This window comes from Trematomus bernacchii, unplaced genomic scaffold (assembly GCF_902827165.1).
Source record: "Trematomus bernacchii unplaced genomic scaffold, fTreBer1.1, whole genome shotgun sequence".
Lineage (NCBI taxonomy): Eukaryota > Metazoa > Chordata > Actinopteri > Perciformes > Nototheniidae > Trematomus > Trematomus bernacchii.
This window is the reverse complement of record NW_022987654.1, coordinates 105,825-118,070: the sequence shown is the minus strand read 5'-3', so window position 1 is coordinate 118,070 and position 12,246 is coordinate 105,825. Positions and strand designations below refer to the sequence as shown.

Genomic DNA, 12,246 nt, shown 5'->3' with positions numbered 1-12,246 from the left:
CATTAGTTAACTACTTGTTTTGTAATTATATTTCAGATGTGATTTCTTTCCTGACATAGCTTTCTGTTAACTTGTTGTCTGTCTTTGTCATACAATTCAACATTTAAGACCCCACCTCAGAGGCTCAGAAGAAGAAGTGCTAGACTATGTGATATGTTCTTCACCTTAGTCAGTAACAGCCTTAAAGTCATTGTATCACAAGCTGGTTTATTTAGGTACATGAAGACGCAGCCGTCTCTCGCTGGACTGAGGCGACCGGCTGTGTGGAAGATCGACGGTCAAACCTCAGGAGTTAAATACAACCGGACAAGTCACTACTCTGTGACCCCTCTGCACACCGTTATCACTGTGATTGACAAGACAGTTCTGCTTGTGTGTTGGACTTGATTTCATTTCACTGATGTGTCACTACTGGTCCAGGGTGAAGCTATCCACGCGACAGGATACTGTGTACTGCAGACAGGGTTTTGGAACAGTAGAGATACACTTTCTCAGTACTTAAGGTTCAAATCAACTCAAATCTGAATACAGGCTGTATGCTATAAACATACACATTATGATAACTCGTATTTTGTGCTTTAAGTTGAATTAACCTGGATAATCCACACAATATTCTATCAGTGGTCTTCATAGGTTTTCTTCCTCAGTACAAGGCAGTTCTAATAAAAACAGTGAGGTCCATGGATTATTTTTAGAGCACACTAGGACAATGTTTTTGAAGAGACACTGAATTTATCAATTGATTAGACACAACTTTGACTCACTAGATCTGCCCAAATAGAGGATTACAATCTAAAAACGATTTTGAACACTCATTTAACTCCATAGTATTTGGTTGAAGGCATGTATCTTAAGATGAGGTAAGAGAGATATAATTAAGGTGGTTTTAACTGTTCAAATTTAACATTTTGTTGAGGGGATGCTACACCCTGACCTTCAGCTGTCCCCCCCCACCCCCATCGTGTCGTGTTTGAGACACTGTCAAAGTCACTCAGCCAGTCAACCTGTGTTGCCATTTGGTCTCTGTCACTATGAGCAGCCATTTGTCCTCTTCTGTCCCGCTCTCCTCCCACAGATTGACGTAGTCAACACCTTCAAGAGTGGCACGTCCTTTCAGGGGGCGGGGGCCCTGAGACGCCAGTCGTCCACCACCAGCCAGACCCAGGATGTAACCAATGTTTCTAGTCCTAGTCACGTGTCCTTGTCCAATGCCCTTTCCTCTCCTACAAGCACTACTGCTGCTACTGCTCCTTCCACTACTGGCCGTGAGTCAGATCTCTGTCAGTCTGCTTCTCTTCTCTCTTTGCTTCAGAGGTGCCATCATGTCATGAACAAAGGTTTTTTTTTTCTGCACAATTTCTGCCTTTTTATCCTAAAATAAATGACCATGACAGTATCCATTTGGGTTTGGCATCTCTGAAGGTTTTGTCTTCCTATTTTTTCCTTCTTGCTATCTGCTTATTTCATTTCCGTTCTCTCTTCTGTCTTTTTGCTGTTCATACTCGAGTTCAAATTTCATCTTAAAATCTCCTCCCGTGCTTTGGTGTACTGTCGTCTCATTGGTGAATGTGTGTTTGTTTTCTCAGAGTGCTAGGAGCGCAGGACTAAGGGTGATACCCACGGCGTGACATTTCAGGTTGTGAGTTTGTCTCCCTCTGCTCATTCCCCATCCACCATCCCATCCTACAATCATTCCATGTGTATGTCTTGACGGACATTAATGTGAACTTATTCCAATCAACTCACCAAGGGACTGGGTAAACATTCAAGTATAAGTCGCCATGTTGTCTGGTTTTATCTGTGAGTTTGCTAGTGATGGGGCAAATCACTCTGAATTGAGCTGAAGCCATTTTTTAGGTGCTATTTCATGTATTCTCTAGTTGACTCTGTATTGACAGGAAACAATAATGGAAGCTACGCTAGGCAAGACTTTCTAAAAAACAAGATTTTCTTTTAAATGACATTCTAGGGGCACAACTAAAATCTACAGTATCAGTGACTATGCCTGCTTAATATATTGTACATCTTCTGTATTTCCCTGTTTTTGTATACACACACACATACACACACACCAAAATTGTCTCTAATCTACTTGACAAAAAGCTGGTGTAAAACTTGGCTGAGGGTTGTGTGGACATGGTTTGAGAATCACCAGAAATCAGCGCTGCACCAGTAATTCATCCCGTCTTGTAGCTTCATACTGTCGGTGTAGTTTTCTGTCATGTTGCCATAGTTACCAACATCGATCCTCTGCAGCAACAGCGACGTAAATCTTACCACCCGCCCCCCCCCCCCCCCCCCCCCCTCCTTTTCTGACACCCCATCAGTGTTACTTGTCAGACATCCTGTCACATGCACTCATCCCGACAGGCTCCTCTTATTCTTTGCTTTTGCTGTTTTGTCTCCTTATTCCCTGCTCTGCTTTGGGCAGCAGTGCTAACATAGTTACAGTACATACAGTATTTGTGTACATTTGTATAGACTAAACATGAAATCTGTTAACTGTTATTTTTTCAGTTCGGCCTAAAAATATATATCTGTAAATACGTACATTATGTTTCTGCATTTTTTTCATCAAAAATAACGTAACTATTGTTTTTTTTCTCAATTTAACAATTAGTGGAAGCATTTCACTGACATTTCAATATTTGTTGGTCCAAGTATTTCCACGGATTTAAATGTTCCCGTAGTAAAAAATATTTTTTTATTGCTTAAAGGGGACCTATCATGCAAAATGCACTTTTGTACGTCTTTTATACATGAATATGTGTCCCCGGTGTTCCAGGGAACTCACCAAGTGTCAGAAAACACAACCCTCTCTATTTTCCTCCATACCCAAATCTCTAAAAAAGGGGCTGCAACGGATCTGATAAAAACTGATCCAGATTTGAACACTGTCCTGACGTCAGGACGGTGGCGCTACGGCTATTGAGCCAACTCTCCACCTATCAGGGGAATGTGGGGTTGGGCAGCGAAGAAGACTTCCCGCCCATAGTTACCATGGTTACCCTTCTGTTTATTCTCCGCTGTGGCTTTTTTTCTCCCTCCCCGAGACAAGCGTTTGCTCCCGCTGCAATGCAATCCCTCCCCGTCGAGGCAAGCACTGTAATTCTCTCCGGTTAGTCCACCAGCAGATGACAAACACCCACCTCTCCGCCTCTTCCAAGGAACGAGGGGACCGTGCGGCAGAGTTTCAGTTTCAGTTTGTTTCGCCGGTCAAGATGTCCGTTAAAGTTTCAATCTTCCAGACAAAATTAGAAAAGTGCCGGTCAAAGGTCTTCTTTGTTATTTATTGAGCTTTAAAACAAATGAATAACGACTCTATATAATAAAACACGGAGGACGGAGATCTCTTTTTCTCCCCCTCTTCTGACAGCCCAGCAGCTGATCAGAGCACGGCTCACCTCTCCTGCAGGGGGGCGTGGTCAGCAGAATCAGACCCGTAGACAGCAAACAGCACATAGAGCGAAATGAGGCATGGCTAAAATGCATGATCTGTTTGCTATTTTGAAAACAGAAACGTATAAAAATATCTTATATAGGTATGGCCCTACAATATATCACTTCAATATAGCATGATAGGTCCACTTTAAGCTTTTTTTTCATCCTTCTAAAAACAAGATCTTATCCATGTAGAATAATCATGAAGACACAATGGCGTAATACACCTTATTTAGCTTTTGTATACATCCCAGCTGCCATGAGTAATTGCCCTATATAAAAGCATCAAATAATATCTTTGCAGTTTATAAATAACATGTCATTTCAGCTGTTGCTTTTGTACATGCAAATAGGGTTTCAAATAAAATTCACTTCTAACCTACAATCTGAAAAAACGTACATACAGATACTGCTGTCAATCCTCACTGAAGGTTCTCGTACAGTAGTGGTTTGGGGCGTATACTTGAGTGTTTACTTAGATGTGCATGGAGTTGAAAGCTGTCACACCTCTGACAGTTACCTTATTATTTTCATCACCCACTTCCATATGTTTTGTGTCAGCAGTCTGTGTGCTGGTGTCCACATTCCTGTTGTCTTGTTGCATGTTGTTTGAGTGTATTACTTCCTGTGGTCATAATATCCTAACCTGCTGTGTTCGCCCTAAATGCCACTGTTTTATTCATTTTTTTGGGTGTGTCGTTTGTTGTGAGTTTAACACTGTAATGCTCGTGTTGAAGCAAACTCCTCATGCAGAGTTTGCCTCTCCATTGCCCTGTTTGGGACCATGCTTTACCCACCCTGTGCTTTCTGTGTGTGTCCCATTCAGAGTCTGTGTGGATATTTTACCAGACGTTGCTCTGGTACAACAGAAGTTTTTAAAGCACCTGATTTGGATCTCTCGGATCTAACTTCCTTCCTTCTTACTGACCTCGTCCACCAGATTTCTTCAACCTTGCATGTGATATTCTCCTTAAATGTTTTCTGTGAGCATTCCATTTATTAACGTGGCTTGTTTCTAGGTATACAGCACATTGGACTAAAGCGTATACTTACAACGAGCGTTTGTGTTGCTTTGGTATTCGTTTTTCTTGAAATGTATGATTTTGTTATTTTTATTATGATTGTTTTCCTCACGGCTTTTCTAGTGCACGCCAAAATTGAGTGATTTGTGAACTGTGGTCATCTTGTGAAAGCAGAACACAGACTGAAGTTACTTTCCCTCCTTCTTTACCTATTTATCCTCAACTGAGAGGTCCTCTCCTTCCCCTCTGTCCCTTCTCTCCTCCTCTCTTCCTCTCTCCTCATCCCGAGGGTCCCACCCTTCCATTGTGTCTATTGCATCATTTCTCATTGGTTTTCTTCTTTGTCCTCCCTTTTTTTTTTTTTTTTTTACAACAGATCCGCGTTGTGAATGCATTCCGTAGCTCCCTCTATGAAGGCCTGGAAAAACCAGACTCCAGATCATCCATCCACAACTTCATGACACACCCCGAGTTTAGGATAGAAGACTCCACGCCCAACCTCCCCCTCATCGACGACACGGACGATGACTCCGCTCGGAGGAGGGGGAAGTACTCCAGCCAGCCCTCGTCCCCCAACAAGAATAACAACGCCATCGACAGTGGCATCAACCTCACCATCGACACCAGTAGATCAGCCGCCTCCTCCGGCCCCGCCAGCCCTCTTCACAGCCTGGAGACCAGCCTCTAACCCCCACCCTGACCTCCGCTCTGACCTCTCAAGTCCTTTCCTTGCAGTCTGGGGGAAACTCCTCCAATACCTCCACATCTTTAACTGCAACCCCAAAAATCCCCCCTGTCCAGTCCACCAAAACCCATTTACTCCCCTACACAGGACACATCCTGTGGCAGATTCCCCCCCCCCCCCACCCACCCCTTTAACCTTGAGCTCTTAAAGTTCTCCGCTCCTCTCGAAAAGGGGGAACATCGAAAGTAATATGACGGTGAAAATAAAACTTATCACACAATCAAAAAAGCGCAAAAAAGCCACAAAACCAACACAGCCATCCTGCTTTTGTGGTTGTATGTGTAACATGGCGGAGGGGGGGGGGGGGGGGGGGGGGGGGTCAGGTGTTTATGACTATATGAGTGTTAGCATGTACTGAATAAAAGGTGCCGCTGACTGCACATATGTATGAAGCGTGTCTTTAGTGGCACCGGGAGGAAGACGATGAGGAGGGAGACACGGCTGAGGAGCAAAAACACAAAACAGGACGGACTCTAAACTCCCCTTACACTCCCTCTCCTCATCAATAACATTGTCAATACTGATAATAGTTTAAATTAAATTGAGAAACATTGTTATTATTATGATTCTGATTATTATTGTTATTATTATTGTTGCTCCTGCATGAATGTACATTGCCCAAGTTTTATTTAAAAGGGTTTTTAATTTTATTGGAGTTCTTTGGTTCTGATGGGCTAGGCCTCGCGGCGGACTGCTATTTTAAAGACGGCCTCTCCGAGCTCCTGGCCTGCGAAGCCCCCTCCTCTGTGTGGCATGAACATGTACCCGACTGTAAAAATGTGTTTCATCCATAAACAGAAATGTGTTACGAGGTGGTAGGGCTCAACTTGCACAGTAGTTTTGCACCTGTCGGAAAGGAGGAACGCAAGATAATAATGATGATGATAGCATTTATGGGATATATTCTATAAATATAAATACATATAAATATATTTAGAGAGAGTTTATCTTTGTTTGTCGGCATGTTGCCTTGTTCCTGCTTCAGTGGCTCAAAAATACTTTGACTTATTTATGTCTTAAAGAGAATGTAATTTGTTTACAACCTCGTAGAGATAACGTTCCTGGTTTCTAGAAGGAGAGGCGGAGCTGAAGCTCAGAAGGACCAGAGCTGTGTTGATGTGTTATTACTGACAAACCATGTGCTGGAATTTGCCTGCTATCTTTTCAATTATTGTAGATATTTTTAGAGGATTAACAAACAAAAAGAAACCAAAATATATTGGGATACGTAGTCAATGTGGAATCTTAGTATTACTCTATATGATTGTTGGGATCAAGTAGGAGTGGCTTGCCTTTCTAAACGGAGGCCTCCTTTTTGTGACAGAGGGGGAATATTTAATTCTTTTTTTCACTTCTCTTTTTTTCACTTGTGTTTTCTTTTCTGTGCTTCAGCGCTGGCCTGGGGTCAGGGCTCGAGTCAAAGGCTGATATCAGGACCTTTACAGTGAACTGTCTTCTAGATAAACCTGCTTGTTCAAAGGACTTGATGTTTTAAAATATGTGTGACCATCAAAGAGGCTGCAATCGAGTCATATTAGAAAGCTGCAGAGTTATATTTGGCTTATCTATGCCGCATGGAAATCCGACTTTTTGTTTTTGTTAAAAATGTGGAATATATTGTATTGTTTATTTTTTTATTTAATTATGATTTATTTCCATTTCCTCTAGCAGTGTGCACACGCAGCTCCACAAAGCTGTTGGCATTTTTAACATCTATAAAAGAAAAACAAGGAAAACTGACACACACAAAAAAACTAACTTACAACAAACATGGAATGTTGCTTTGACTCTTTTATATATATAAAAAAAGACGACCCTTTTCTGCACTATCTGGTTATGAATGAAATCTTCTGTGGTGTAATTCTAGATGTGCTTTTGTGTGTTTTAACCAAGCTTGTCTTCCTGCCGTCACAGAATATACAGTACTCTAGCATCTCAACTGTACTCACTAGTTGTAAACTATTTATTGTGCTTTGACCAATCAGACATTACAGAGAGAAGTTACATACAGAAGACACATTTACCCATTCTTATTGCACTCCGAAGGACAAGGCCACTTAACTAACCTGTACTATTGTTATTTCTAATACTAACCCAAGTCATTGGCAAGCATGACGTGAAAGGCTCATTATGCAACTTGAGAAAATAGATTTTTCTACTTAAAATAAATCCTATACAGTACTTCAGTATATACAATCATTTATCGGAAAATGCTTTTTTTTCCCTTTTTTCTATCCTCCTCCTCCTCCTCTGTCATTTCCAAGTCGATCCGTCCATCTGGAGAGGGTGCACAAGCTTTACCAGTCAGCTCAGGCGTGTTGAAAAATAACATGGACCATTTAAATAAACTGTCTTATTTAAGTTGGGGGGAAAAAACATCTGGATATTCTGCTTAGAAGCTGTTGATTTCTTTTGTTTCCTTTCCAATGTTTTAACTTGACAATTCATTTGTTTATTTGTCTGTAAAAAATGTAAAACAATAAACAAAACAAAAAAACAGCAACAACAGCATTTTCAATAAAAAAAAAGCCAACATTCTTCAACCACTTTTACATCCAGGAGGACATTCAGCTTTAAGACGATGCAAAGACGACAAGTTTCAAAATAATCTTTGTAAATACAGCAATGATTCCACTGAGGACAGAAACTCCATGCGGACTGGTGTGAAAAAAAGGAACTCTTCCTGACTACATCTACCATCATGCACCACAACTCAAGTCATACTGCCGACACAGCTGTTTGGCTGTATGTAATCAATCACTGCTCCTGTCAGAAACCCTTCAAAACATCATGATTACATCTGAGTGGAAACACATGTTGTAACAGCCAATAATTATGTTGAAGATGACATCGGCGATGATGATGATTAAGGTTGATGATGATGATGATATCAATGATACTTCTTGCAATATACTCTCACCTGCCTAGATGTATTTAGCAGCATGCAGTTTGTGGAACAAAGAAAAAGAGAAATGCCAACAGATAACTTTTTGGCATACTTTATGGGTAAGTGATTTAAGTGTTCATCTTGTTTTTATGATATTTTTTTTATCTATACAATAATTGTAAATAAAGAACTCAATGTCTTTGTTCATTTAATACTATGCAAAAAGTCATGCTTTTCTGATTGTTACCCACCCTTAATCCTAGAGTGTGTTGCTGGAATGTTTGTGGTCTCAAAAGTCAGTAAAAAAATGTGATGTCAATTATTTTCTAGCTTGAGGAAAAAGTTAAATGATGAAAATGATTATTATGATACCATGAGGACGTTGACAACAATGGTGGTGACAGTGATGATGATGATGATGATGATGAACTGTGACTCTTGCTGCTTGACTGTCCCATTTACCACACTCCTGACAGGAGCGCAAGTGAAAACCATAATAAAAAGCAAAAAAAGAAAAATCACTTAATAAATCTCCCAGAGCAGCATGACCCAGCATGGTGTGTCCTGGCCCCGTGTCACATGTCCTGTTCTGATTCGTTGTGCTTCACCTCTCAGTGTCCACTTTGATTGTGTTTCCATTTTCATTGTTGTGTTCATAAAAGGTTATGCTTATAGAAGATGTTTGAGCTTTTCCGTGGGAGTTTAACACATCCACATGCCCTAAAACATCTGCCGCCTGCAGCATGCCAAAGTGTTTTAATGGGAACGGAGGGGAGGGATGGTGTTTTAAGATAAGCAGGTTTCATTTATACCATGGTCACCTTCTTAGTTTAGTATTAGCATTCTAACATGTTAACATTGGCACTAAACTCAAAATATAGTAGAGGTCGATGGGCATTCGTTTTGCAGATTAAAAAGAAAATGTGCAGGTCTTTGCTCATAAACCAAAGTGTTGCATTTATTATTTTTTTTCCCATAGATGGCTTTAGATATAAAGTCGGCCATTTTTGTTTCTTCTTTAATTTCCTCTTAATCTTTTCACAATCAAATTCTGACCTGTTCAGTCATTTAATGATTGATGGTATTTTAATGAGTCTGATTCATTATCCAACCACTTTCCTTAAAGCTATATATATATATGTTTTAAATATGTTACCTTTATAGTATTGCCCATATCACTAGTGGTTTTATTTAATGTTGTAATTATCACACTCATCGCTACACATTACTCTTCTTTTGTTACGCTCTGAGATTTTAGAGAGCTGTTGTTAGGTTTAATACACCCTATGACTTAGAAATGCTGCCGCCTGCAGCATGCTAAAGTAGGTTTGCACAGGATTGATCTCATCCTGTTTAAATGGGGACGGGGGGATGGTGTCTGAAAAACATCAGCACTGACTTAATCTTCTTTAGGTTTAATTTAAAATGCCAGTGTCCGTATGATTTTAGACTCTGTGGTTGTTGACAGGCCCAAACCGTCTGCCCATGAGAGAGGGATCAATGTGTGGCCAGCATGTGCCAAACATACAATTACTGAACATCTGAGTGATGGCTTGTTGTATAATAGAAAGGTCATAGAAGACGTTTAATCTAAATGTCTGTGTCCACTGGGGGGCAGTATTTCACTGGAGACAACGGAAGACACCATTGTTTCCCTGGTCAGCATGTAAAGTGTCTCGTAGTGGCGGGCATCAATGTTCTAAATATATAAGTAGCAGTGGACATCCTAAATATTTTTTTTTGAAGATCATCGTTGTTCAACACCTTCAGTGGAAAGACTTACAAATGTGTTTATTAAGTAGGCTAACTATCTATTGCCACAATGGAAAGTCAGCCTACAGTATGGCCCACTGATGAAAGCCCATGCTTTTTCAAACTGGGTATCTGTGTTGAAATTCTTGAGAAAAATCTTGAGGAATTGGTACCGCCAAAGAGAACGAAACAGTGTTCTTCACGAACCTCAAGGTGTTCCATTCTACTGTGTGATACGTTTATTGCCAATTTAACTTTTTTATTTATAAAGAACACAAACATCAACATTTCTGTCAGTGTGCCAGTGTTAGCCATACGGCTAATCATCAGCTGCAGTCCCTAAACAGTCAGGTGAGTCAAACCCAGGCAGCGAAGTACATAGTCTGTCATTTTAAAGAGGGTCACTACTTGATGAAGATCAAGGTTGCAGTTTTCAATAATTTTGATGAAAAGCTCACTGCTGACTTTTCGGTAGTTTTTAAACACAATATCATTGTAGCAAGCCAAGTACACAATGAAGACCCATTTACCGGATTTCTTTACATGAATCAAGTCAGCTAGAAATAATTTAAAAGTCAGTAGACGATAAACCAATTCCAGGTTGTTCCACAGCCATTTGAATGCAATTAGCAGGATGTGTGCACCTCGGCATTTTCCTACAATTAGTGCAAATGAAATAGTTTGATCCATAGAAATGATTTAAAGTAATAATTAGGAAATAACAGAAAACCATAAAGCATTACATGCAGAAACATGTTTAATTCATGTAATTTTGATGACCTGATCCTTTAAACTAGGCAAGAGGTTTAGGAGCAGACATTTACCATATTAAATGAAATGCTACTCTTACAGGTCTTACCATAGGAACACTTTCCCAATGAATACTTTCTTAAAGGTTTAGTCTGAGGAGAGGAACAGGAATTAAAATCCAGAGAATTAAGTGCATCAGCATTAACCATGCGTTAGCTTTAGCATTAGCCTGGTAGTGTGTTTAATAGCATCAGCATGTGCAGCAGTGCCTGCTGGGGTGGCGCAGCCGGTGAATATAGAGTGGGCTCCCACAGTTGGAAGATTAGCGCCCGAATGCATTCAAGTCCATGTGCGAGGGCCGATTTCCAGGAAGAATAGCCCTTTATTGGGCCCCAAGTTGAATCCTGCTGCTTCCCTTTGGCCCAAAAGAAGGCTGCAGTAACTGACAGTCCTTTACAATCAGCCAACACTGGTGGAGGTTTTGGGGCTCTCGTTCTTTTTTTCACTCTTTTTCTCCAAAAGGATTGATTTTGAAATTACTCTTTCTCAGCCCAGTGTGTGTATGGGTTGGTATATTTGTGTGCATTCGTCCGTATATGTGGTTTTGTGTATGTGTGTCTCCCCCTCACACGCACAGAGAAGGACACGCACACGTGCACACGTTTGAATGCCAGTCTTGGCAATTGTCTTAATGGGATAAGGGGAGACTATGGTTCCTGTTGGGGGGATGGGACTGTGGGAATGACATGGGAAAACACACACACACACACGTTGCATTCATGGCAATAACAGCTATGATGTCTGTTGATTCAAAGCAAAGGTGATGTGGTGACTTGTTATCTCCCAAAATACACCTCAGGGCTGTAAATACTCTGTAAACTAGCAAAAAAAAGACAACTTTCCGCAAGGCTGAGACTTATTTTTGCACAAGAAAACGCAACCATAATCAAAATAAGTAAGACTCATGCTCAGCTTGTTTTAAGTATTTATAGTTTTCAACTTTGAGATCATTTTAATGATGTTGGTTATTTCACTCAGTGCAAAAACTCTGGGCCATTTAGGGAGAATGAAAAAAGTGTCACTGTAGATTACTGACCAGGGTTTGGTTAGGGTGTTGTAATAAAGAGCTGTGACCAGCAGGGGTCATCTGTGGTATAATATTCATAAAGGCCATCATAAGCAATCTTGCTATAGTTGCTCAGCTTTTCCCAACCCTTTTGCAACACTTTAACCTTATCTACTTGTAACCTCTTGACATACTGTATAGCAGGAAGATCAAATTTGGTTGGAATGGCATGATTGAGTTAAGTATGGTGTAGGTTAGAGAAGTTCTAACTGCACCCGATTCACCTAATATTACATATGTTATCATTTATCATAGGTCATTTTTGCAAAACTGCAACCAGCAAATATTTTGTAATTGTAACTGAACGATGAATTCAATATCAGGATTATCTACAATTTGTTACACATCTATCACCTTATTGATAAATTAACTAATTAGTTAAGAATCACTAGTTGTGTCACACTTATGACTATAAATAATTAGTGAAATAGAAGTAAGACTGTGGATTGAAGTGATAACCCCTAACACACACATGTTGGCTTGCATGCATTTACGCCCAGAGACACAGACCACCCTCCATCCT

The 12,246-nt window shown here is 40.4% G+C and overlaps 1 protein-coding gene across 11 annotated transcripts in view; it reads left to right on the top strand.

Annotated features, from left to right (window-relative positions):
* atp2b2 (ATPase plasma membrane Ca2+ transporting 2) overlaps positions 1–5,499 on the top strand; it is a 118,531-nt gene extending 113,032 nt beyond the window's left edge. For 6 of the 11 annotated variants that reach the window (XM_034135042.1, XM_034135043.1, XM_034135049.1 and 3 more), the window contains one exon: positions 4,840–5,151. In XM_034135042.1, the coding sequence (XP_033990933.1) occupies positions 4,840–5,151 (312 nt within the window). Of the gene's footprint in view, positions 1–1,075; positions 1,266–1,586; positions 1,640–4,839 lie in introns of all 11 variants that reach the window. The other 5 variants (XM_034135047.1, XM_034135050.1, XM_034135048.1 and 2 more) reach the window with 4 other exon arrangements.
* Positions 5,500–12,246: the final 6,747 nt, after the last annotated feature.